The following is a 24,082-nucleotide window of genomic DNA, read 5'->3' as shown; positions in this document are numbered from 1 at the left end:
TAAAGTGTTACTAAACCCACAACAGTAAAATCAGTCTGTATATGCAGAAAGGAAGCTTGATATACTCACTATAGAACCTAAGGGGTTAATCCTCTGCATTGTGTAAAAAGGCCATTTGATCCTGTCTTTCTCTGATCCTCCCCATCTTCTAGTGCCCCCCTCTTGTCTCCTGATAAGACATATAGTGTGGAGTCACTCTGCACATGCTCAGTTTGGTTTGTATTGCTAGAGAGGGTTTTTTTCTTGAGAGTGTGCATGTGATCAACACAGGGCCAATCAGCACTGTCCCGACAGAGGTCAGGGGTTCTTCATCCATCCTCTTAAAGTGTTACTAAACCCACAACAGTAAAACCAGTTTGTATATGCAGAAATGAAGCTTGATATACTCACTATGGAACCTAAGAGCTTAATCCTCTGCATTGTGTAAAAAGGCCGTTTGATCCTGTCTTTCTCTGATCCTCTCCTTCTTCTAGTGCCCCCCTCTTGTCTCCTGATAAGACATAAGGTGTGGAGTCACTCTGCACATGCTCAGTTAGGTTTGTATTGCTAGAGAGGGTTTTTTTTCTTGAGAGTGTGCATGTGATCAACATGGCCAATCAGCACTGTCCAGACAGAGGTCAGGGGTTCTGCATCCTCCTAGAGCAGAATGAAAACTCTTCCTACAAGCTTTAACATGTGCTAGGCTGAACACTGATAAAAGTCACAAGACTGCTATATTTCCTGCTGAGAAAAGATATTTAGCAGTTTTTTATTTACAAAAATACTTGCATTCCCATGTTGTGTGTACTGTGGGAGACCAGATATAGTGAATGCAAGGCCCGGGGAGACCAGATATAGTGAATGCAGGGTCCTGGGAGACCAGATATAGTGAATGCAGGGTCCGGGGAGACCAGATATAGTGAATGCAGGGTCCTGGGAGACCAGATATAGTGAATGCAGGGTCAGGGGAGACCAGATATAGTGAATGCAGGGTCCGGGGAAACCAGATATAGTGAATGCAGGGTCCTGGGAGACCGGATATAGTGAATGCAGGGTCCTGGGAGACCGGATATAGTGAATGCAGGGTCTGGGCAGACCAGATATAGTAAATGCAGGGTCCGGGGAGACCAGATATAGTGAATGGAGGGTCTGGGCAGACCAGATATAGTGAATGCAGGGTCCGGGGAGACCAGATATAGTGAATGCAGGGTCCGGGGAGACCAGATATAGTGAATGCAGGGTCCGGGGAGACCAGATATAGTGAATGCAGGGTCCGGGGAGACCAGATATAGTGAATGCAGGGTCCTGGGAGACCAGATATAGTGGATGCAAGGTCCTAGGAGACCAGATATAGTGAATGCAGGGTCCGGGGAGACCAGATATAGTGAATGCAGGGTCTGGGCAGACCAGATATAGTGAATGCAGGGTCTGGGCAGACCAGATATAGTGAATGCAGGGTCTGGGGAGACCAGATATAGTGAATGCAGGGTCCGGAGAGACCAGATATAGTGAATGCAGGGTCCGGGGAGACCAGATATAGTGAATGCAGGATCCGGGCAGACCAGATATAGTGAATGCAGGGTCCGGGGAGATCAGATATAGTGAATGCAGGGTCTGGGGAGACCGGATATAGTGAATGCAGGGTCCGGGGAGATCAGATATAGTGAATGCAGGGTCCGGGGAGATCAGATATAGTGAATGCAGGGTCTGGGGAGATCAGATATAGTGAATGCAGGGTCTGGGGAGATCAGATATAGTGAATGCAGGGTCCTGGGTTTAGTAACACTTTAAGACAGCTCACCTGAGTGTGCTTCCTTTTAGACAATCTGTCTCTAAATGAAACTTGATGGAGCGTCTAAAGCTGACCATAGATGGATCAATATTCATCCAGTTCAGCAGAGACCAGTCAAATTTCAATCTATCTATGGCCCTCTGATGATTGACTTATGGCGAGCAAGAATGTTGGAAAATGTTTGTCGGTCGACGGCTGCAGCTGCAGATCAGTATATTCTGACAATAATGGAGTCAGAATACATGGCACAGTGTGACAGATTCCTCCATCCACCTTTCTTGCGTGGATGGAGGAATTCATTCTTCTAATTTGTTTGAATGAAAAAAACTATGAATCTGTGAGCAGCCTAAAGGCACCACACCAGACATGTGCTGGGGTGCATTATTGAATGCATTCCTGATGCATGGCAATAAAAAATAATGGTTCTCTATGAAAGCAGTTCTCATCAGCGCATTGCATTACTCTGCATTTGCCTGGCACTAAAAAATGGCATGCACTACTTTTTTTCGGTACAAAGCAATGTGTGTATATATATATATATATATATATATATATATATATATATATATACATACAGTGCATTCGTAAAATATTCAAACCCTCCTCACATTTTTCATTTTTATTATGTTGCAGCCTGATACTACATTTGTTTAATTGAATTGTTATTTTTGCAAACTCGAAGCAAGTTTTGGTGTGTTTTGCATTGAGGAGAGGCTTCCATCTAGACACTCTTCCTTAAACTCTTCCCGTCCGCCCTATAGCAGTAGTACTGCTACAGGGTGGCACAGGTGCGCAAAATCACGTATATATATATATATATATATATATATATATATATATATATGCTATGCTCCAAAACTCTGGAAATCACTTCCAAAGAACATCAGAGAGTCATCTTCTCTAAACACATCCAAATCAAATAGAACAACTTTTTTCTTTAGACACCCTTTCATGTAATTGTCCTTTTTATTTTATCCTGCGTATTTCTTGTGTTTTTTTGTAAAGTGTTAACTGTGTGCTGTTTTACTATTTTGTCTGTGTGTTTCTTTCACTGTGTAATCATGCTGCTTTGTATTGCTCTGCTATGCAGAGCAATACAAAGTAGCGTGCTGGTACTGACAGGGGAGAGATCTGTATTGTTTACATACAGACCTCTCCTTTGTCAGCATTGATCGGAGATCGCCGGGTGCCGGTGGGGAATGTCCGGCTGGGACCCGTGATCAACATCTGTGGCACGCGCGCCCCCTACCCCAACATACAAAATCATGTATACATACGTTATTTTGCGCAGCCCTGCCGCCCTGTAGCAGTACTTTTACTATAGTGCAGTTGGGAAGCGGTAAAACCCCTTCCTGCCCAGTGCCATTAGTACAGTGTCAGTGCTTTTTATTAGCACTGATCACTGTATTGGTGTCAATGGGGATGTCAGTGACAGTTAGTCAGTTCCCCTCAGTGTCAGAGTCCCGCTGATCGGTGCCAGTACTAAAATAAAAAAATTAAAAAAATATATTCCAGTCTATATACCGCCATTTGTAAACGCTATAACTTTCACGTAAACCAATTAATTTACACCTACTTGGATATTTTTTTAGCAAAGACATGTTGCAGAATACATTTTGGCCTAAATTTATGCCGAAATTATATTTTTAAAATTTTTTACTGGACATGTTTAATAGCAAAAAGTAAAAAATATTGTTTTTTTCAAAATTGTCGGTATTTTTTTGTTTATAGCTCAAAAAATAAAAAACACACAGGCAATCAAATACCACCAAAAGAAAGCTCTATTTGTGGGGAAAAAAGGACATAAATTTCATTTGGGTGCAGCGCTGCATGACTGCACAATTGTCAGTTAAATTAATGCAGTGCTGTATCGCAAAAAAAAAAATGGCCTGGTCAGGAAGGGGGGTAAATCCTCTGGAGGGCAAGTGGTTAAAGGTACTATATAAAATAAAGTTTATTATTACATATGCAGCATCATGGCAATTGCAGATCAAAAAGAGACTCTGGGGGAGATTTACTAAAACTGGTGCACTCCGAATCTGGTGCAGCTGTGCATGGTAGCCAATCAGCTTCTAACTTCAGCTTGTTCAATTAAGCTTTGACAATAAATCCTGGAAGCTGATTGGTTTCTATGCAGAGCTGCACCAGATTTTGCACTCTCCACTTTTAGTAAATAACCCCCTAAAATGGCAACTTCCTTGGCTGTAAAGGAAAGGAGGGTTCAGTTCTGTTTTAATTATTTAGGTTGATAAACAAGTTATAGCATTAGGCTCAGTTCACACAGCTGCAGGGGCGGACTGACCATTTGGAAACTCGGGCACTGCCCGAGGGCCCGGGTCAGGAGGGGGCCCCATGAGATGCCCCTGGTACCTTTTTCATAGGCTTTGTTCAGTTTGGGCAAGGATACAGGGGCCCCATGATCCCCTATTGCCCAGGGGGCCCCATGAGTTGTCAGTCCGCCCCTGAACAGCTGTGACCCCATTGTTGTGCAATTTCCAGTGCGACTTGCTTGTCACTGTCATGCAACTCGAGGAGTCTAGAGCACTCAAGTCACATGAAAGTTGCATCAAATTAGTAAAGCTCTTTTTTAAAAGTCGCTGCAACATGAATCGCATTGATCTGAATGGCTGCAATTGAAATAAATTGATTTTCAATTGTCATGCGACTTTATATAATGCAAAGTCGCATGCAAAGTCACAGCAGTGATAGTCACTGATTATAGTCAGAGGATAAACATATTCAGGATTTAAATTGGGCTTTTTAAAGACATATTTAAAATGATTAAAACTGCATTATTGTCCTTTTTCATTTTCTGTTGACACCAATATTGTTTTTTTTAGAGTTTACAGTTGAGAAAAAAAGTCACAAACCTTTTTTTTTGCATTTTTTCTAGTTGTCTAGAGTTTCTAACACATATGGTTTGCCTTTGAACTGTGTAAAGTGTTTAGTAGCAAAACAGGAGAAAAATGAAGCAGAACCAGGTTTTGAAAAAAATGGAATGGTTCAGTAATTTCCATGGGAACATGTTGAAATTGCTTTATTCAGAACAAATGTTACCTCTGTGGGCTGCTATGGGTTTCCTTTACTCCAGTAGATTTTATTATATTTTTTAATTAACAATTCGCTTTATATTTTAATTTGCTTTAGCATGAAAGATGATACGTTACTCCTTTTAGAAGCATTTCATTAAAATTAATAAAAGACACGCAAATTGAACATTTAAGTCAAGGAGTGACTCTTAAGGCAATCAACGTCATAGACCAAAGAATACATCAAGGAAATTAAAAAAAAAAAAAAAAAACTATTTATGAAACCACCACCATATAGCTTCTTTGTATTATATTATGTGGTAATGTCATAGAAGTTCATACAGACATACTTCACTGAGAATACAAATATCACCTCCTGCTTTTTATCGATTTGGACAATTCCTTATTTTCCAATTGAAGTCTTGTACTTTATATCTGGTCTCCCCAGACCCTGCATTCACTATATCCGGTCTCCCCGGACCCTGCATTCACTATATCTGGTCTCCCCAGACCCTACATTCACTATATCTGGTCTCCCAGGACCCTGCATTCACTATATCTGGTCTCCCAGGACCCTGCATTCACTATATCTGGTCTCCCCAGACCCCGCATTCACTATATCTACTCTCCCCGGACCCTGCATTCACTATATCTGGTCCTCCCGGACCCTGCATTCACTATATCTGGTCTCCCCGGACCCTGCATTCACTATATCTACTCGCCCCAGACCCTGCATTCACTATATCTGGTCTCCCCAGACCCTGCATTCACTATATCTGGTCTCCCCGGACCCTGCATTCACTATATCTACTCTCCCCGGACCCTGCATTCACTATATCTGGTCTCCCCGGACCCTGCATTCACTATATCTGGTCTCCCCGGACCCTGCATTCACTATATCTGGTCTCCACAGACCATGCATTCACTATATCCGGTCTCCCCGGACCCTGCAATCACTATATCTGGTCTTCCCGGACCCTGCATTCACTATATCCGGTCTCCCCGGACCCTCCATTCACTATATCCGGTCTCCCAGGACCCCGCATTCATTATATCTGGTCTCCCAGGACCCCGCATTCACTATATCTGGTCTCCCCGAACCCTGCATTCACTATATCTGGTCTCCCCAAACCCTGCATTCACTATATCCGGTCTCCCAGGACCCTGCATTCACCATATCTGGTCTCCCTGGACCCTGCATTCACTATATCCGGTCTCCCCGGACCCTGCAATCCCTATATCTGGTCTCCCCAGACCCTGCATTCACTATATCCGGTCTCCCTAGACCCTACATTCACTATATCCAGTCTCACAGGACCCTGCAATCCCTGTATCCAGTCTCACAGGACCCTGCAATCCCTGTATCTGGTCTCCCCAGACCCTGCATTCACTATATCCGGTCTCCCTAGACCCTACATTCACTATATCCAGTCTCACAGGACCCTGAAATCCCTGTATCTGGTCTCCCTGGACCCTGCAGTCACAATATCTGGCCTCTCCGGACCCTGCATTCACTATATCTGGCCTCTCCGGACCCTGCATTCACTATATCTGGTCTCCCCGAACCCTGAATTCACTATATCTGGTCTCCTCGGACCCTGCATTCACTATATCTGGTCTCCCTGAACCCCGAATTCACTATATCTGGTCTCCCCGGACCCTGCATTCACTATATCCGGTCTCCCCGGACCCTGCATTCACTATATCTGGTCTCCCCAGACCCTGCATTCACTATATATGGTCTCCCCAGACCCTGCATTCACTATATCTGGTCTCCCCGGACCCTGCATTCACTATATCTGGTCTCCCAGGACCCCGCATTCACTATATCCGGTCTCCCACAGTACACACAACATGGAAATGCAATTATTTTAGTAAATATAAACTGCTAAATAATAATGGTGTGAACCTCCTGCGCTTCTACCTTCAATATGATAAAAAAAAACAAAAAGAAGCTGTTAACATCCAATCATATACCAATGATCAAATAAATGCAATGAGAAAAATGATGCAGCGCTACTCACAAACCATCAAGTCACCTATTATACTAATATTTGCATAAAAAATAGAAACATATATATAAAGTGTCACAATGTGCAAAGGAAAATAATTGATTAGATCCACATGGGGTCTTAAAAATATATGACCGTGATCTGATCCTGACTGGATCCAAAGGTGAATAAGAAGTGACAAATACACAATCACATAAATGGTAATAAATATTTACAACAGGTAAGTAACAAGAATGAGTTAATCCTAAACAGGATTAAACGGTGATGGTGAATAATAGTCCAGATAAGGATTTAAGAGTGAAACGTCCAAAGAATTGGACTCAATTTAAGAACAAATGCATAAACATGCAAGTGAATATTTTTTGTAAAGCCTGATGTGCATAAATAATGCAAAAATATTATAGACTCAAAACTCTAGATAGTGTTTCTATATAAAGGTGTATACATCAGATACATATAAAATATATATATATATATATATATATATATATATATATATATGCAATAGTGAAAAATCTCTGTGTAATCTAATCTAACATACAGCATGCAACAAAACACATGACACAAAATACAAAACGAAAAAATAAATGTGAAAAACAAGAGTCCAAAATGGTTCTAACAACACCATGCAATCCAAAATCAAGATGTACACTCGTGCTCATGGATAGTGAATGTGGGTGACCACAGATGATTATCCGTAAGTGGCTAGATTGGCCTCTCACCTCATTGCTTCGACCCACAGGGGTCAAAACACTTTTGGGATCACAAAACTGGATCCTCCATGTATATGGTTCCTCTGTCACAGAATACCTCTTCCTGCAACGACCTCCCTCTCTGGGGTATGCGTATTGGTGGCGATATCCTCTCCAGGTGTACGGTTAAGGTGTAAGCCAATATCTCAGTAAAAGACAAAAGTAGAGCTTCCCATAGTGTAAATTTTTACTCTTGCTGCAGTGCTGCAAAATTTTATTCAGAGATCATATATTAACCCCTTGGCGCCGGCACCTCCTGGCCCTTTAAGGGTTTTTTTATGCCAGAAGGTGGGACGGGTTTTAGGGTCATGTGACCCCTGTGATTGGCTGTCACAACGGTCACATGATTGGAAAGCTCCCGATCACAAATAGCTCTCGGTATCAAGGCCCAGCCGCCAAAAGGCTGCATATTTGTGTACAGTCAGCGCCAACAGGTTAAATACAGAAGCAACGTTTCAGAGCCAAGGAAGACCCCTTCATGCCTGATGAAGGGGTTCTGTGTGGCTATGAAAGTTGCCTCTGTATTTAAGATGTGATCACTGAATAAAGCTTGTCGCCAGTACACCATTCTGAAGATCCTTGGTGTACTGGTGACATACTTTTCTCTTTGCAGCCGGTAGTTGCTACAGCACCCAATTACACCCACAGCCATTTTACAGGAATGTGTGCATTGGGAATACCGTGTTTGCATATACTGGTATAAGCATGGGTTCTTGCACAGTTCCTGTTTGAGCACCCCTGAAAGTTGGGACAGGGGCTTCAAAGGCAACGAAATGGCTCAGGTACCACAAAGCTGGAACCAAAGACTTGAACATTGGATCGTTGGTGCTAAATAAGCAGAAGCACGTCGGTGAGGGTACTCCGAATACACCAAGTCTAGTAGAGATCAGAGCCGGGTCACAAGTCAAGTTCAGTAACAGACGAGCAGGAAGGCACCAAGTCATAAGCAAGATCAAGGTCAGGGGCAAGCAGAGGTTGGAAACGTGCAGGTAGCAAGGTACAGAATCAATAGGCAAAATGTTGCTCAAGAGTCCAGGCCGAAGAAAGTTAAAGGCAAATTTGTCTTTATTATTTTACGTAAATTTAACAAACAGAGCATAGGAAGTATAAAAAAAACAAGTACAAGTATATACCGTATATACTCGAGTATAAGCCGACCCGAATATAAGCCGAGGTACCTAATTTTACCACAAAAAACTGGGAAAAACTATTGACTCGAGTATAAGCCCCATCATTAGTATCAGTGGGAGGAATAGTGCTCCATCATTGGTGTCAGTGGGAGGAATAGTGCCCCATCATTGGTATCAGTGGGAGGAATAGTGCCCCATCATTGGTATCAGTGGGAGGAATAGTGCCCCATCATTAGTATCAGTGGGAGGAATAGTGCCCCATCATTAGTATCAGTGGGAGGAATAGTGCCCCATCATTGGTGTCAGTGGGAGGAATAGTGCCCCATCATTGGTATCAGTGGGAGGAATAGTGCCCCATCATTGGTATCAGTGGGAGGAATAGTGCCCCATCATTAGTATCAGTGGGAGGAATAGTGCCCCATCATTGGTGTCAGTGGGAGGAATAGTGCCCCATCATTGGTATCAGTGGGAGGAATAGTGCCCCATCATTGGTATCACTGGGAGGAATAGTGCCCCATCATTGGAGTCAGTGGGAGGAATAGTGCCCCATCATCGGTGTCAGTGGGAGGAATAATGCCTCATCATTAGTATCAGTGACACCAATGATGCGGCCCTATTCCTCCCACTGACACCAATGACACTTGCTGACCCCTGTTGCAGTATGGTGCTGCTGCAGCCAGCATATGTGGTTGCAGCAGCACCTCTGCACTGCACACTTACCGGCTTTTCCCTCACTCGATTTTCGCGGGTCCGCTCGGCTCCGCCTCCTTGCCCGTGATTGGCCGTCTGTGTACCTTTCCTGAGCTACAGTTCTGGCGGCCAATCACCGGTGAGGAGGCGGAGCCGAGCGGCAGGAGTGAGGGAGTGGTCGGAGTGACGGAAGGAGCAGCGCTTCCTGGATGGATCATCGTGGGAGCCAGGTAAGAGACAGCAGCCCTCTGCCCACCCCTGTACGCGCCCCCCTTGACGGAGCCTCGCGCCCCCCCTGACATCTGCAGACGTTGACTCGAGTATAAGCCGAGGGGGCCGTTTTTCAGCACAAAAAATGTGCTGAAAAACTCGGCTTATACTCGAGTATATACGGTAAACAAAAGAAAAACATCAGAGAGGTGGTTACGATCTATGTGGGTAAATGAAAGCAACCCTGCCGCACACAGCACAGCGTGCGCCACGGGGTCCAACCAGCGGATAATCCAAAATGAGATTGAGTCGGGGGGACCAGGCATAACTCCACTAGAGCGCAGCAGGGGCGCACATATCACGGAGAGACGTAGAGAAGGAGAAATGAAGCCAGACCGACCACAACAGCTTATGTTTATCATAGGTATCATTAGTAAACGCCAGCATTTCCTCCTTATGCATGGTATCATTAAGCACAGAGACTCACATCGGGAGGGGGGGCAGCCGATTTCCAAAAGAGAGGTATTAATTGGCGGGCTCCAGACAGTAAGAAACGCAGCAGACTTTTCTTCTGTGAAGCCTGTGAGCCCGGTAATATAGAAAGAAGAGCAATTTCCGGCGAAGGGGCCAAGGACTCCCCATAGATCTCGTTATATACAGCAAAGACCTGCCGCCAAAAGGGTTGCATTCAATTACAATCCAAAAGGAGCTTAAATTATTTTCTTGTGGGTAGCAAGAAATAGATTATGAGTAAAGTGGAACAACATGGACCAATCCTCCTCCGACACCTCCCTACCTAGGTCTCGAGCCCAAGCCGTAGTGTAGGAAGGGAGTTCAGAATAAAGAGCATTATGGAGCGAGAGAGAGGCAAGGACATGTGTCGGCGGTTCAGGGAGGGAGCACAGCCGTTCAATCGTAGAAAGTGGATGATGGATGTTGGAGGAAGAGTGTAAGTGCTTGCAAAATGAAGATAGGTGTAGAGTGGTCAGCCAGTCCCTAGACCCACCTTGAAGGAGCGGAAGACCCGACTGGGGGCAAATAAAGTCCCGAGCTACAAGCCAGGACACACGCGTAAAGGGTCCAATAATAGAGGAGCCCAACCCTTGGGGAAGAGTGGGGTTATCAAATAGGGATGACAAAGGAGAGATATTGGAAGATAAGAGAGCAATTATGCCTCATTTATACCACAGCCGTAGCACAGCTAAGGTCAAGGGAGACAAGGCTGAAAAATGCTGATAGCCCCGAGAGTACCCCCATGGTAAAGCCCAAAGATCAACCTGAGAAAGATCTTGTTCAATCATACAAGAGGCTTTATGAAAAGGTCTAGGAAACCAATCGAGCATCCAGGCCAGCAATGCAGCTCTGTAATAAAGCTCAAAGTCCAGCAAACCCACTCCGCCCTCAGGTTTCGGGTAAGTAAGTAACCTATGCTTTAACCTAGAAAACCCACAGTGCCAAATAAATCAAATTGAAAGGGAGCGTAAAGAGAGGAAAACACTCTTAGGGACAGTGATTGGTATCTTCTGAAAAACGTATAATAGCTTAGGTAAGGTATCCATTTTGAGGGTGTTGATACAGCCGAACCAGGGAAGGGCTGAAGTGCCCCATGTAGCAATTCTTTTTGAATACGTGAAAATAAGGGTAAATAATTGAGAGAATATAAAGCAGTAAGATCAGCCGAAATCAGGACCCCCAGATATGGGATGGCCTTAGGTCGCCATTGAAAGGAAAAATTAGGCTGAAGGTTTGCCAGTACATGAGCAGGTAGAGAAATATTGAGGACCTCCATTTTAGAGATATTAAGTTACTGAAGGAACCAAATCTACAGAATTCGTTGAAAAGACTGGGGAGGGAGACAAGTGGTTGTTGAATGTAAACTAGCAGGTCGTCGGCGTATAAGGATAATTTGTGGTGCGCTTAGGGAGTATGTATGCCCAATATAGAGTCGTTAGCTCGTATGGCTCGTGCAAGATGTTCCATTACTAAAACAAAGAGAAGAGGCGAGAAGAGACATCCTTGTCTGGTCCCATTCAATGTGGGAAAGGATGAGGAAATCGCACTGTTAACCAGGACAGATGCCGAGGGGTGGGAGCAGAGGGACATGAACCAAGTGAGGGTCCGCGAGCCCAAACCAATGTGTTCCAAGGTAAGACGGAGAAAGCGCCAGTCTACGCAATCGAACCAGGTAGAGGAAAGTTAGACAGCAAATTTAGACAGGAAAGGATTATCCAGAAGCAGGAAGTCAATAATAGCGTCAAGCAGGTTCAGGATCTGGGATAACAGGAACTCAAGCTGAGAGACCATTCAGCAATGATCTCATACAGGGCCCAGGTTTTAATAGGCCACTAGGTGCAGTATCTGTAGTGAATGTGCCTGTGCGTCTATGTGCATGCTGCTGTGCATGCCTTCCTATGTGTGATCTCACACACATTGTTGCACTATGCCTGAAAACGTGTGCACATTTATGCGCATGAATCTGATGACTGGCATGACGTTTCACATGATGTTCCTGACAAAATGTGAGTAGCAGTGGGAGAAAGAGTCTACTTACAAGGGAACCTGAATGGGCAAAGTGACTAAAGCTGCCCACGCACTGTTAGATTTTGTCCCTTCAGGCTGCAGGCTGAACAAAGGAAATCTAACAGATTCCTCCATCCTCATCCAATAGCATGGATGGATGAATCCTACTGCTGGCCTCCACATGAATGATCAGCAGAGTTCAGTTGCAGGGGTCCCTGAAGATGACCGTGTTGGAAACTTGAAGACGAGATGAACGGTGAGGGGGATAATCAAACCATTGTCCAACCAGCCTGGAACACAGCTTCTCAGAGGTAGCAACTGTGATGTGGTACTGGAACACAGAGTTAGCCTATCTACTCTGTGCCTTATGCAGGCCATAGATGGGTCGAAAATCGGCCGATTTGTCGGCCGAAAATAAAATCGGACGATTTTCGGATCGTTAGTGGGCGATTTGGTCGGCCGTTTTTCGGGATTTTGGCCGGTTTTTTTTTTGGTAAAGTTGGAAAAAAATCGGCCGATCGGCCGATTTTTGCGGCATAAATGGGCCAATCGGCCGATTTTTTACCGATAAAAAATCTGCGCATGAGCAGTGACCTGCAAGAGGAAGACAAAAAGAAGAAAAAGAAGAAGAGGAAGAGGATGAAGAAGAGGATGAAGAAGAGGAAGAAGAAGATGAGGATGAAGAAGAGGATGAGGAAGAAGAAGAAGAGGATGAGGATGAAGAAGAAGAGGATGAGGATGATGAAGAAGAAGAGGATGAGGATGAAGAAGAAGAGGATAAGGAAGAAGAAGAAGATGAGGATGAGGATGAAGAAGAGGATGAGGAAGAAGAAGAGGATGAGGAAGAAGAAGAAGAAGAGGATGAGGAAGAAGAAGAAGATGAAGAAGAAGATGAAGAAGAATAAGAAGAGGATGAGGATGAAGAAGAAGAAGAAGAAGATGAAGAAGAGGATGAGGATGAAGAAGAAGAGGATGAGGATGATGAAGAAGAAGAGGATGAGGATGAAGAAGAAGAAGAAGAAGAGGATGAGGAAGAAGAAGAAGATGAGGATGAAGAAGAGGATGAGGAAGAAGAAGAGGATGAGGAAGAAGAAGAAGAAGAAGAGGATGAGGATGAGGATGAAGAAGAAGATGAAGAAGAAGATGAAGAAGAAGAAGAAGAAGAAGAAGAGGATGAGGATGAAGAAGAAGAAGATGATGAAGAAGAAGAAGAGGATGAGGATGAAGAAGAAGATGAAGAAGAAGAAGAAGAGGATGAGGATGAAGAAGAAGAAGAAGAAGAAGAAGAGGATGAAGAAGAAGAAGAAGAAGAGGATGAAGAAGAAGAAGAAGAAGAGGATGAAGAAGAAGAAGAAGAAGAGGATGAGGATGAAGAAGAAGAAGAAGAAGAAGAGGATGAGGATGAAGAAGAAGAAGAGGATGAGGATGAAGAAGAGGATGAGGATGAAGAAGAAGAAGAGGATGAGGATGATGAAGAAGAAGAGGATGAGGATGAAGAAGAAGAAGAAGAAGAAGAAGAAGAAGAAGAAGAGGATGAGGAAGAAGAAGAGGATGAGGATGAAGAAGAGGATGAGGATGAAGAAGAAGAAGAGGATGAGTATGAAGAAGAAGAAGAGGATGAGGATGAAGAAGAAGAAGAAGAAGAAGAAGAGGATGAAGAAGAAGAAGAAGAAGAAGAAGAAGAGGATGAAGAAGAAGAAGAAGAAGAAGAAGAGGATGAGGAAGAAGATGAAGAAGAAGAAGAAGAAGAAGAAGAGGATGAGGATGAAGAAGAGGATGAGGATGAAGAAGAAGAAGAGGATGAGGATGAAGAAGAAGAAGAAGAAGAAGAAGAAGAGGATGAAGAAGAAGAAGAAGAAGAAGAAGAAGAGGATGAGGAAGAAGAAGAAGAAGAAGAAGAAGAGGATGAGGATGAAGAAGAAGAAGAAGAGGATGAGGATGAAGAAGAAGAAGAGGATGAGGAAGAAGAAGAAGAGGATGAGGATGAAGACGAGGATGAGGATGAAAAAGAAGAAGAGGATGAGGATGAAGAAGAAGAAGAGGATGAGGATGATGAAGAAGAAGAGGATGAGGATGAGGATGAAGAAGAAGAAGAAGAAGAAGTAGGATGAAAATAAGAAGAATTCCAGTCCAGCAAAAAGTGTCTCTGCAGAGAGCTCCGCTATTTCTGACAGTTCTCTGACAGTTCCTTCACATTTACAGCGGTTGAAACATTGTATCTATTTGTTTCCAAATAAAAACATCTGTATCCTAAATGGAAACAAATAGATACAATGTTTCAACCGCTGTAAATGTGAAGGAACTGTCAGAGAACTGTCAGAAATAGCGGAGCTCTCTGCAGGGACACTTTTTGCCGGCTGTAGACGGCATGAAAATCGGCCGATTTTTTTTACCATTGGTGGTAACGTCGGCCACTTGAACGACCGATTGTTCGTTTTTTTAAAAGAAAAATCGGCCGATTTTCGACCCATCTATGGCCTGCATAAGTCCCTAGTTGCTTCTAATCTGTCATGCAACCAGACCTTTAACTACCAAATAGCCGTCAGATGCCTTACCCGGCTCTAGTCTATGCTATTTATTGAGCCCTGAGCTAAAATTAGCTTTCAAATCACAGAACAGAAGGAATGGGGTTAACTAAAACAACAAAAGTGACATATAAACTCTATTGCAATGAACAGGTCCACCTATTAGTATACTAGCAGGTGACCACTACACACATACAGTAGCACAGACCTAGCTATCTGGCAATGTGCATGTGAGATAATAACAATAGGATGGACATAGGTCTGTCACAAAGATTCAGATACACATTCAAGAACCTACAGTTAGCTGCAGTTAAAAGAGAAGTATGGGATTAAAAAAAAAAGAAAACATTCATACTGACCTACATGGCTGCAGCATTGATCTGATGCTGCAGCTGTCCCCAGCCAGCTCTAAGACCACAAACTGAGCGATCACATGTCTGCTAATCGCTAAGTTTTCGGTCTTCACTGAGCAGAGAGTAGTGACTGTTAGTCACCAACTCTGTGCTCTAACCCTCCAGGACTCACTGGAGCACCAGGCTGTGAAGAGGTTGGGAGCAGTTGGTTCAATACTCAGGCTTCTGGGTGAATCCCAATATTATTCCCGGGATTCCTGCAGAGCCTGAACCGGCTCTGTGATATCAGCGGGCTTTAGCCCTCGTCCGACTGAATCTGAATCGCAGGAGTGAAAAACTAAGTACACTCCTGTGACCCAAAGCTCTTTCTCCTTTAAACTCTTAGAACAAAGAAATACTTGCCTAATAGTCTCTGCTTCTGGTCTGAATGAAATACAGCAGCAGCCACTTCTGTGTGTGTAAGGTCATGTGGCTCAGTTACTCTCTCTCGCTTTCTTTCTCTTCCTCCTTCTTTTGGAGTTTCTGACTGAGCTAGCAGGGACAAGAAGTACCTGTCTATAACCAACCAACTCTGTGGTAATTAACAAACAACAGTAGAAAAACATACAGTAGAGGGCAGCAATTCCCTACAAATGTAAGGAGTATTCTTCCCACTGATCACTATTATAAGGGGCATTTTTTCCACTTACCCCACTGAATTGGTATTAGCAGGGGTTCCATGAGACCTTATAATTGGTTTATGGATTCTTCCGGGGTAGTAAGGTTGAGTAAACCTAATCTAGAGGATTCTAATAATTTAACCATTATTGTAATACAGCTTGGGAGTGTTTTGTACCCCAATACCTCTCTATAACATCTCTTCTTACTATTCTATAACTCATTTGTACTCCCACCATTTCCTTCATCACTGGCACTCCTTGACAGTGGAACACACAGCACGGAACATGTATTTTGTTTTTCATGTTCGTTATCATATTGAGCTCCTATAGGCCCTTCCAAACCAGTTATCTCACACATTCAATCTTCCATTGTATTTTCTTTAGATCCAGAACCTGCTATTCCGTGTAATCTTTGCCATATCCTCTTGTATTTGTTTTTTTTATTTTTTACAAACAGGGATATTTCAAAAACCCAGATCAGCTCTCTGCCCAAACAAGGCCTGGAACATATGAAGAAACTTATCGCTAACCACGCTTATAACCTGAAGAAGCTCCCTCCTTTAGAAAGGCTGTCTGGTCTTATTGAGGCCAATCTTACGTATCCAAGCCACTGCTGTGCCTTTGAAAACTGGAAGAAACATAAAAGGTATGTGCCCTATGTTTTGTACTGAGCATCCACAATCCTTTTCTTCTTGGGTTCCCCACTGGCGCTCTTGGCCCCTCCCCCCCTGCCAAGGGCCCCTACAGCAAGCTGCTTGCTATGTAACACAACAAACACTTTACTCCTGCGCTAGGAAAGGACTCAGTAGACCCAATAGGAATGTTCTGGAATTTTCTGGGATATGCACTGCTTGCTGCCCTTAACAGACCGGGGTGGTCCGAATACACTGGATACAAATGGAGAAACAGAAAAAGGGCGCACCGACCTAGTGCATTATCGTTTAAAATAATTTATTAAAGAAAAAAAATAGGTTTCATACTCACAATGGACATAATAACACAGGTATGTCAAACTAAACAAGATGTATGATCCAAACAACATCTGAGTCCATACGATTGAACCCTGGATGACCAACTGGCTAACGCGTTTCGAGGACACAACCTCTTCCTCAGAGCCATGTATGCTTGCAAACGGGCCGGGCTCTGTGTGTTCATTAACACATAGAGCGCGCTTCCTGCTCTTTCCTCACTGGCTGTGATTGACAGCAGCGGGAGCCAATAGCTCCTGTTACTGCTTCTTTATCAAATGACAGAGGAATGAGCTGGAAAGCAGCTGCTTTCGTGGAGCAAGATCTGGCTCAGGTAAGTATTTGGGAGGGGGGGGCACATGCTGGAGGATTTTTACATTAATGCATAGAATGCATTAAGGTGAAAAAAAAACCCATCTCAACCATTTTAACCCCCGGGTTCACATTTATACGGCTGCGCGGGCCGCGTTTTGCACAGGCACAGGAGCCCATTCATTTGAATGGACTCCCATGCCCTGGGACATGCAGGGAAGAAGTCCCTGCACTTGTTTGGAAACCGCAGCCCGCACGGGAACCTCGGTTCCCTGTACAGTTGCGATTTCCAGTGCGGGCGGCAGGTCCACATTCTTCTGTGCGGGTGGTGCGGCTGCACTGCTTTTTGTGTGGATCGGCAGCGGCACCACCCGCACATATGTGAACCTAGCCTAAATATTTTTGGTATGCTGGCCATTTTTTGCTTATGAATTTGCGATTTAGGATCTCATCCAGGATCAGGTGAGAGAGGTGAAGGTGCAGGATGGGTGATATGACATGCATGTATATACAGGAATGTTTGCTTCTCTAGACTGACACTCACCCAGGACATTTTGATATTTAATTTCCCCCACAAAGAGTTAGCTTACTGCTTGCATCAGAGCTGAGGGCTCTTGAGAGAAGTTCTTGCACAGGGTTCTGATGTTTTCATGAAGCTATGTACAGCACCTGGCCAGCCCCTCCCACCAGCTATGATCTGCCTGCATTGCTTAGAGAAGCACAGAGATGCAGTAATAAAAACACAGGGTCTTAAGGTACATAAAGGTTTTTTAATCTGTTCGCGTGGACGGTACCAAAATATGAGGCCTCTTGGCAGCTGGGCCTTGATGCCAAGAGGCCGCATATTTGCGTACCCAAAGTGAACACACGTATTGAGAGCATTTCTGCACGTTCCCGACACATTTTACTGGCACCTTATGGAAAGGTACTTGGGATCAGGACCTTTCCGATCATGTGACTGCCGTGATAGCCAATCACGGCAGTCACATGACCCTAAACCCTGCCCAACCTCCTGGCGTCACAAACCCCTTAATGGGCTGAGAGGCGAAGGCGCCAAGGGGTTATAAACATAATTGGTGTGTTGATGAGGGGGAGAGAGATGAGCAAAGGAAAGCAAAATAAACAGAATACAAAAAAGTGGTTGCAAAGGCAAAAGTGTTATATTTTTAACCTAATGCATCCTGTGTAAAAAAAACCTTCTGTGTTCAGCTACCCCCACCCCCCCAGATGCATACTGGAGCCTGATCTTGATACAACACTGTGCCCAGAAGCAGTGGCTCTCTCCTCTCTTCTCTCCTCTCTGGACACAGAGGCAGCAGCAGGAGCCATTGCCTCCTGCTGCTGTCAATTACAAAGGACAAAGGATGCACAGAGCCTGGCTCAGGATTGTGCCTACATGAGTGTCTCTATAGAAAGCAGCTTGCTATGGGGCACTTAGATGGAAGGAGGAGCCAGGAACGCCAGCGGGGGACCCCAGAAGATGATCAGGGTGCAAAACCTTTACAAAGAGCAGGTAAGTATAGACATATTAGTTATTTTAAAAAAATTACCTTTAAAATCACTTTGAACAGAAATACAATATAGATATAGTGGGTTGATTTACTAAAACTGGAGAGTGTAAATTCTAGGTCAGCTGAGCATGGTAGCCAGCTTCTAACTTCAGCTTGTTCAATTAAGCTTTGGCAATAAAACCTGGAAGTTGATTGGTTTCTATGCAGAGCTGCACCAGATTTTACACTCTCCAGCTTTAGTAAATCAACCCCATAGTGTGTGTGTATATATATATATAGGACATTAACCTATAGAATTTTTGAAAAATATTTTTTTTCACAGTGTTCACTAAGACAAAAAGTGCCGTGACACTAGAGGACTACAACCTCTCCTCACCCCCAGCTATATATTGCATACAATACCAACATGGAGTTATGTATTCCTAAAGATTAAAATTCTAACTTCTATCTCCTATGTCATTAACCTAATAATATGACCAGCAGCCTTCCAGTGTAGTATTGATTGTGAGCACATGGTCCCAGGAAAAGGCAATTAAAATAAACTGCCTGTTAAATAGGAATGGCATTCACCTGAGGTCTCAAAAATTACATAATCAGAACTTTCATACCATTTGTCTTGACACAGCATGCTAAGTATATAAAGTACAAAATGTGACATTCTCCCACCATTAGAGGAACAGCATCTGTGTACAGAGTGTAGCTCTTACCATACGACACGTTCATGTAAATTGTTTTCAGTAAAGCAGAGAAAGGTATTGGTAATATTAAAAGTGGTTAAATTATTTATATTATTTTATTATGTTTCCTTTAAAAGAACAGCTATATGGGCCTCTTCATTAAATCAAGTAAAATTTGTGTTTGTAAAAAGAACACAAAAAAAGTGAATTTACTCCTAATTCAAAAAGGTTTTTACCAGCACCAGTAACACACAGAGTGTGCATCAGGGGCGGACTGAAAACTCATGGGGCCCCCGGGCAATAGGGGATCATGGGGCCCCTGTGTCCTTGCCCAAACTCAAAAAAGCCTAAAAAAAAGGTACCATGGGCATCTCATGGGGCCCGCTACTGACCCCGGGCCCTCGGGCAGTGCCCTAGTTTCCAAATTGTCAGTATGCCCCTGGTGTGCATTTCTTATTTCTAATATATATATTACGTATATTACATATATTATATATATGCATGCTTCATATATATAAATATATCATAAATTCACATAGTGGGCTGTAATTTTGAATGCGCTGCATCCTTAAAATGATGTTACGTGAAGGACAAAGTAGTAAGAATAAGGTTCAGTTCACACTAGCTTTATAAGGAGGCGTCAGACAGGCGTTTGGGAAGCGTTTTTAACGCTTCTCAAACGCCTATGAAAATTCTGCACATGGCAGCACACAGTGCTGTTCACACTGAAACGTTAGCGTTGCGTTGTGGCAAAACAATGGTCACCAAGACAATTAGAAAGGGTGAATCCAACTAGTGTAGGCATGGACATCAATAAAAAAAAACTTGTCTTAAAAGAACTTTTGGCTATACATACAGTTGTGACCAAAATTATTCAACCCCCAATGCTGTAAAGGGGTTTAGGGACTATAGTGTACATTTGGAATTGTATTCAGAATCAAATCCTACAAGGACGTTGTAACTACCCAAATGCAACTAAAATGACATCAATTGTTTATGTAATACAGTAGTAAATGGTTCTTATGTGGTTTCTTCATTGCCACAATTATTCAACCCCTTAAAGACTACCACTCTGAAGAACAGAGGTTCATACAGGTGCTTTCCATCAGGTATTGAAAACACCTGTGGATGTCACCGAGCAGCAATCAAGCATAATAAGCACCAATTAGGCAGCTTTAAAATGACTGTGATACTCAGCTCCTTCTAGACATTTACTGGTGTGGTTACAAACATGGTGAAGGCAAGAGAATGGTCCAGGAAGACAAGAGAAGAGGTGATTTCTCTTCACAGGAAGGGCAATGGCTATAAGAAGATTGCAAAGATGTTAAACATACCAAGAGACACCTTAGGAAGCATCATTCGCAAATTCAAGGCAAAGGGCACTGTTGAAACGCTACCTGGTCGTGGCAGAAAGAAGATGCTGACTTCGACTGCTGTGCGCTACCTGAAGCGTAGAGTGGAGAGAAGTCCCCGTGTGACTGCTGAGGAACTGAGAAAAGATTTGTCAGATGTGGGTACAGAAGTTTCAGCCCAGACAATAAGACGCACACTGCGTAATGAAGGCCTCCGTGCCAGAACTCCCAGGCGTACCCCCTTGCTGTCTCCAAAGAATAAGAAGAGTCGACTGCAGTATGCCAAAAGCCATGTGGACAAACCACAAAAGTTGTGGGATAGTGTTCTGTGGACTGATGAAACAAAATTAGAACTGTTTGGGCCCATGGATCAACGCTATGTTTGGAGGAGGAAGAACAAGGCCTATGATGAAAAGAACACCTTGCCTACTGTGAAGCATGGTGGAGGGTCAATCATGCTTTGGGGCTGTTTTGCTTCTGCAGGTACAGGGAAGCTTCAGCGTGTGCAAGGTACCATGAATTCTCTTCAGTACCAGGAGATATTGGATGGAAACGTGATGCAGTCCGTCACACACCTGAGGCTTGGGAGACGTTGGACCTTTCAACAGGACAATGATCCCAAGCATACCTCCAAGTCCACTAGAGCATGGTTGCAGAGGAAAGGCTGGAACATTTTGGAGTGGCCATCGCAGTCACCAGACTTAAATCCGATTGAGAACCTCTGGTGGGACTTAAAGAAAGCAGTTGCAGTGCGCAAGCCTAAGAATGTGACTGAACTGGAGGCCTTTGCCCATGAAGAATGGGCGAAGATACCCGTAGATCGCTGCAAGACACTTGTGTCAAGCTATGCTTCACGTTTAAAAGCTGTTATAACTGTAAAAGGATGCTGTACTAAGTACTAAGATTGAATGTCACTTGGGGGTTGAATAAAACTGATAATGCTGTGAGCACAGAAAAGACATTTGTGGTTATTTCATTATAACTGTTATGTTATATTTGTCTGACCTACAAGTGCCTCTTTAATGTAAATGTAAGCAAGATGACTGAATGATCAAAAGCAATGTCAAACTGGCCAAAACACTCAATTTCAGTGGGGGTTGAATAATTTTGGTCACAACTGTAAGCAATGAGAATTCACATTTTGTGGTATATTTATTTATTGTACACTTTGTTATTTCTGTAGCATGGATGTGCATCCTTTGTGCAACAGAAGCAATTTTTTTCTAAATGGAGATTCAAAGCCTATCAACAAAAGATCCGCACAGATGGATTACCACATGAGCAGTGGCCTAAGCTTCGAGCACGATGACTTTGACTACTATTTCTGTTTTGATGTGCAGAACGTCATGTGTTTCCCAAAACCAGATGAATTCAATCCATGCGAAGACATCATGGGCTATGACTTTCTCCGTATTCTGATGTGGTGTATCAGCATTCTGGCCATAAGTGGGAATGCAGTGGTGCTTATAATATTGATAACTAGCAAGTCCAAATTCAGTGTTCCCAAGTTTCTAATGTGCAATCTGGCCTTTGCAGACTTCTGCATGGGCATCTACCTCCTGCTGATTGCTTCTGTGGACATCAAAACAAAAAGCCAATATTATAATTATGCTATTGAGTGGCAAACGGGAGCGGGCTGCCATGCAGCAGGATTTTTTACTGTGTTTGCCAGCGAACTTTCGGTCTACACACTGACAGCCATTACCCTTGAGCGGTGGCATACCATAACCTACGCGATGCAACTCCAACGTAAAGTTAGGTTAAGACATGCTTTCATCATCATGATTTCCGGTTGGATCTTCGCAATCGTGGTGGCCCTATTACCAATTGTTGGCATAAGCAGCTACATGAAAGTTAGCATTTGTTTGCCTATGGACATTGAATCTTTGCCTTCACAGGCTTATATCATTTTTATTCTAGTGCTTAATGTTTTGGCATTTGTTGCTATCTGTGTTTGCTATGCACATATATATATCACTGTACGCAATCCTGACATTGTCTCCTCCCACAGCGACACGAAAACGGCCTTAAGAATGGCGGTTCTGATATTCACCAATTTTCTGTGCACTGCACCCATTTCATTCTTTGCCATATCTGCATCCCTGAAGGTTCCCTTAATAACAGTGTCCAATTCCAAGATCCTGTTAGTTCTGTTTTATCCAATTAATTCGTGTGCCAATCCATTTTTATATGCCTTTTTCACTAAGGCTTTTCGAAAGGACTTTTTCATTCTAATGAGCAAACTTGGCTGCTGCAAGTCACAGGCTCTCAGTATGAGGACGGAAACCTCTTCGTCAATTCTCAATTCACGGAATGGGCACTACATTCCCGGCCAAAAAAATGGCTCTGGCTCAGTGTACACATTGGTCACACTAAATCACCAAAACTGAAACAGAATTGGGTTTATTTTTTAAAACATCTATGGGCAATGGGCAAATCAGTGATCGCCTCGAGGTTGTAAAAGTCAAATCTAGCTGCTATGGCGTACTGTTCTTTGTCCAAGTTTATCAAAGTATAACTTCTCTTTTAGTAAACTTGTCATCTAAATTTTCCACTTTAGTGTAACCAACACAGCAGAAGTTCTGGAGATCTTTACTATGTGTGACCAAGAAAGTCCCAGCTCAGTCATACTCTGGTTGGCTGGGGCCGCTATGAGTATAGATTGGCCTGGAATGAATGACATTGAAGCACCCATGTGTAGTATGTGCAGGGCACAGCCTGGATTTTTTTCATGCACAGGTTGTGGACCGCAGGAAAGGTCCATTTAGCGAAGTTCTACAAATCAGAGCTAAAGGTAAATATTTAGCTTCATGGCTTACACTAATGGAGGAAAATGTTAAAGAATGAAAAGTTAAGTTGTCCTTTAAAGCCCAACTCCGGGCAAAATTTTTTTTTCAGTTTTTACAGGCTGTGCGCCCACCACAAGAGTTAACTACTTGTTTTTGTCTAGGGAACTGGAGAGAGAAGATATACTTACCTGATCCTCCAATCCTCCCAGCATAAGACTGGCTTGGCACCAGGGCCATCTTTAACGAGGGGCAAAAGAAGCAGCTGCCCTGGCCCCAGTCATTATTGTGGGGCCCAAAGCAGCTGCTCCTTGAGCCCCTTCTCATGGAGAATCCAGTGGTGGCGGGAAGCAGGGCAGCTTAATCTGGTGCCGATGGCGGCATCCTCAGGGTGCAGGCAGGATGATAGCACCTTGATCCACAAGGCGATCGGGCGGCCCCGGAGACAGAGGCCGCGGGGAAGGCTAGTAGCAAAAGGGTGGCTAGGACCGAGAGCCCGGGGGGCAGAAGACCTTCACCACCTCCCTGACTGAGGTGAGCAGCAGCAGGCACAGCATCCCTGGCACCTCCCAAAGACTGGACTCCTAATTCAACCTCCTCTCCACTCCCAGCTTTCACATCAACAGGAGGAGAGGCTGACCGGTGGCCCTGTACAGAGGATAAGGGCGAGCAGGAGGTAGATACTAGGGAATAACACTCATCTACCCACAGACTGGGACTGGGACAGGGGGGCACAGAAGGGACTGCAGACAGGGGCAGGTATAGGGGTCTCTCACCCCCCTTTCTGTCTCCCATCCCCCTTCTCTCCCTCACCCCCTCTCTCTC

General features: G+C 43.9%; 1 protein-coding gene across 2 annotated transcripts in view; it reads left to right on the top strand.

The window, feature by feature from the left end:
• Positions 1 to 22,861, top strand: part of LOC149462753 (follicle-stimulating hormone receptor-like) — a 172,596-nt gene extending 149,735 nt beyond the window's left edge. The window contains exons 9-11 of one of the 2 annotated variants that reach the window (XM_089676475.1): positions 16,109 to 16,297; positions 18,442 to 18,444; positions 21,655 to 22,861. In XM_089676475.1, coding sequence (XP_089532601.1) covers positions 16,109 to 16,297; positions 18,442 to 18,444; positions 21,655 to 22,861 — 1,399 coding nt within the window. The remainder of the gene's footprint in view (positions 1 to 16,108; positions 16,298 to 18,441; positions 18,445 to 21,654) is intronic. The other variant, XM_089676476.1, reaches the window with a different exon arrangement.
• Positions 22,862 to 24,082: the final 1,221 nt, after the last annotated feature.

The sequence above is a fragment of the Staurois parvus genome, unplaced genomic scaffold, assembly GCF_062004578.1.
Source record: "Staurois parvus isolate SC_StPar_1 unplaced genomic scaffold, SC_StPar_1.0 ptg000169l, whole genome shotgun sequence".
NCBI lineage: Eukaryota > Metazoa > Chordata > Amphibia > Anura > Ranidae > Staurois > Staurois parvus.
Note: the sequence above shows the minus strand (reverse complement) of the source record. Positions and strands in the feature narration are given on the sequence as shown.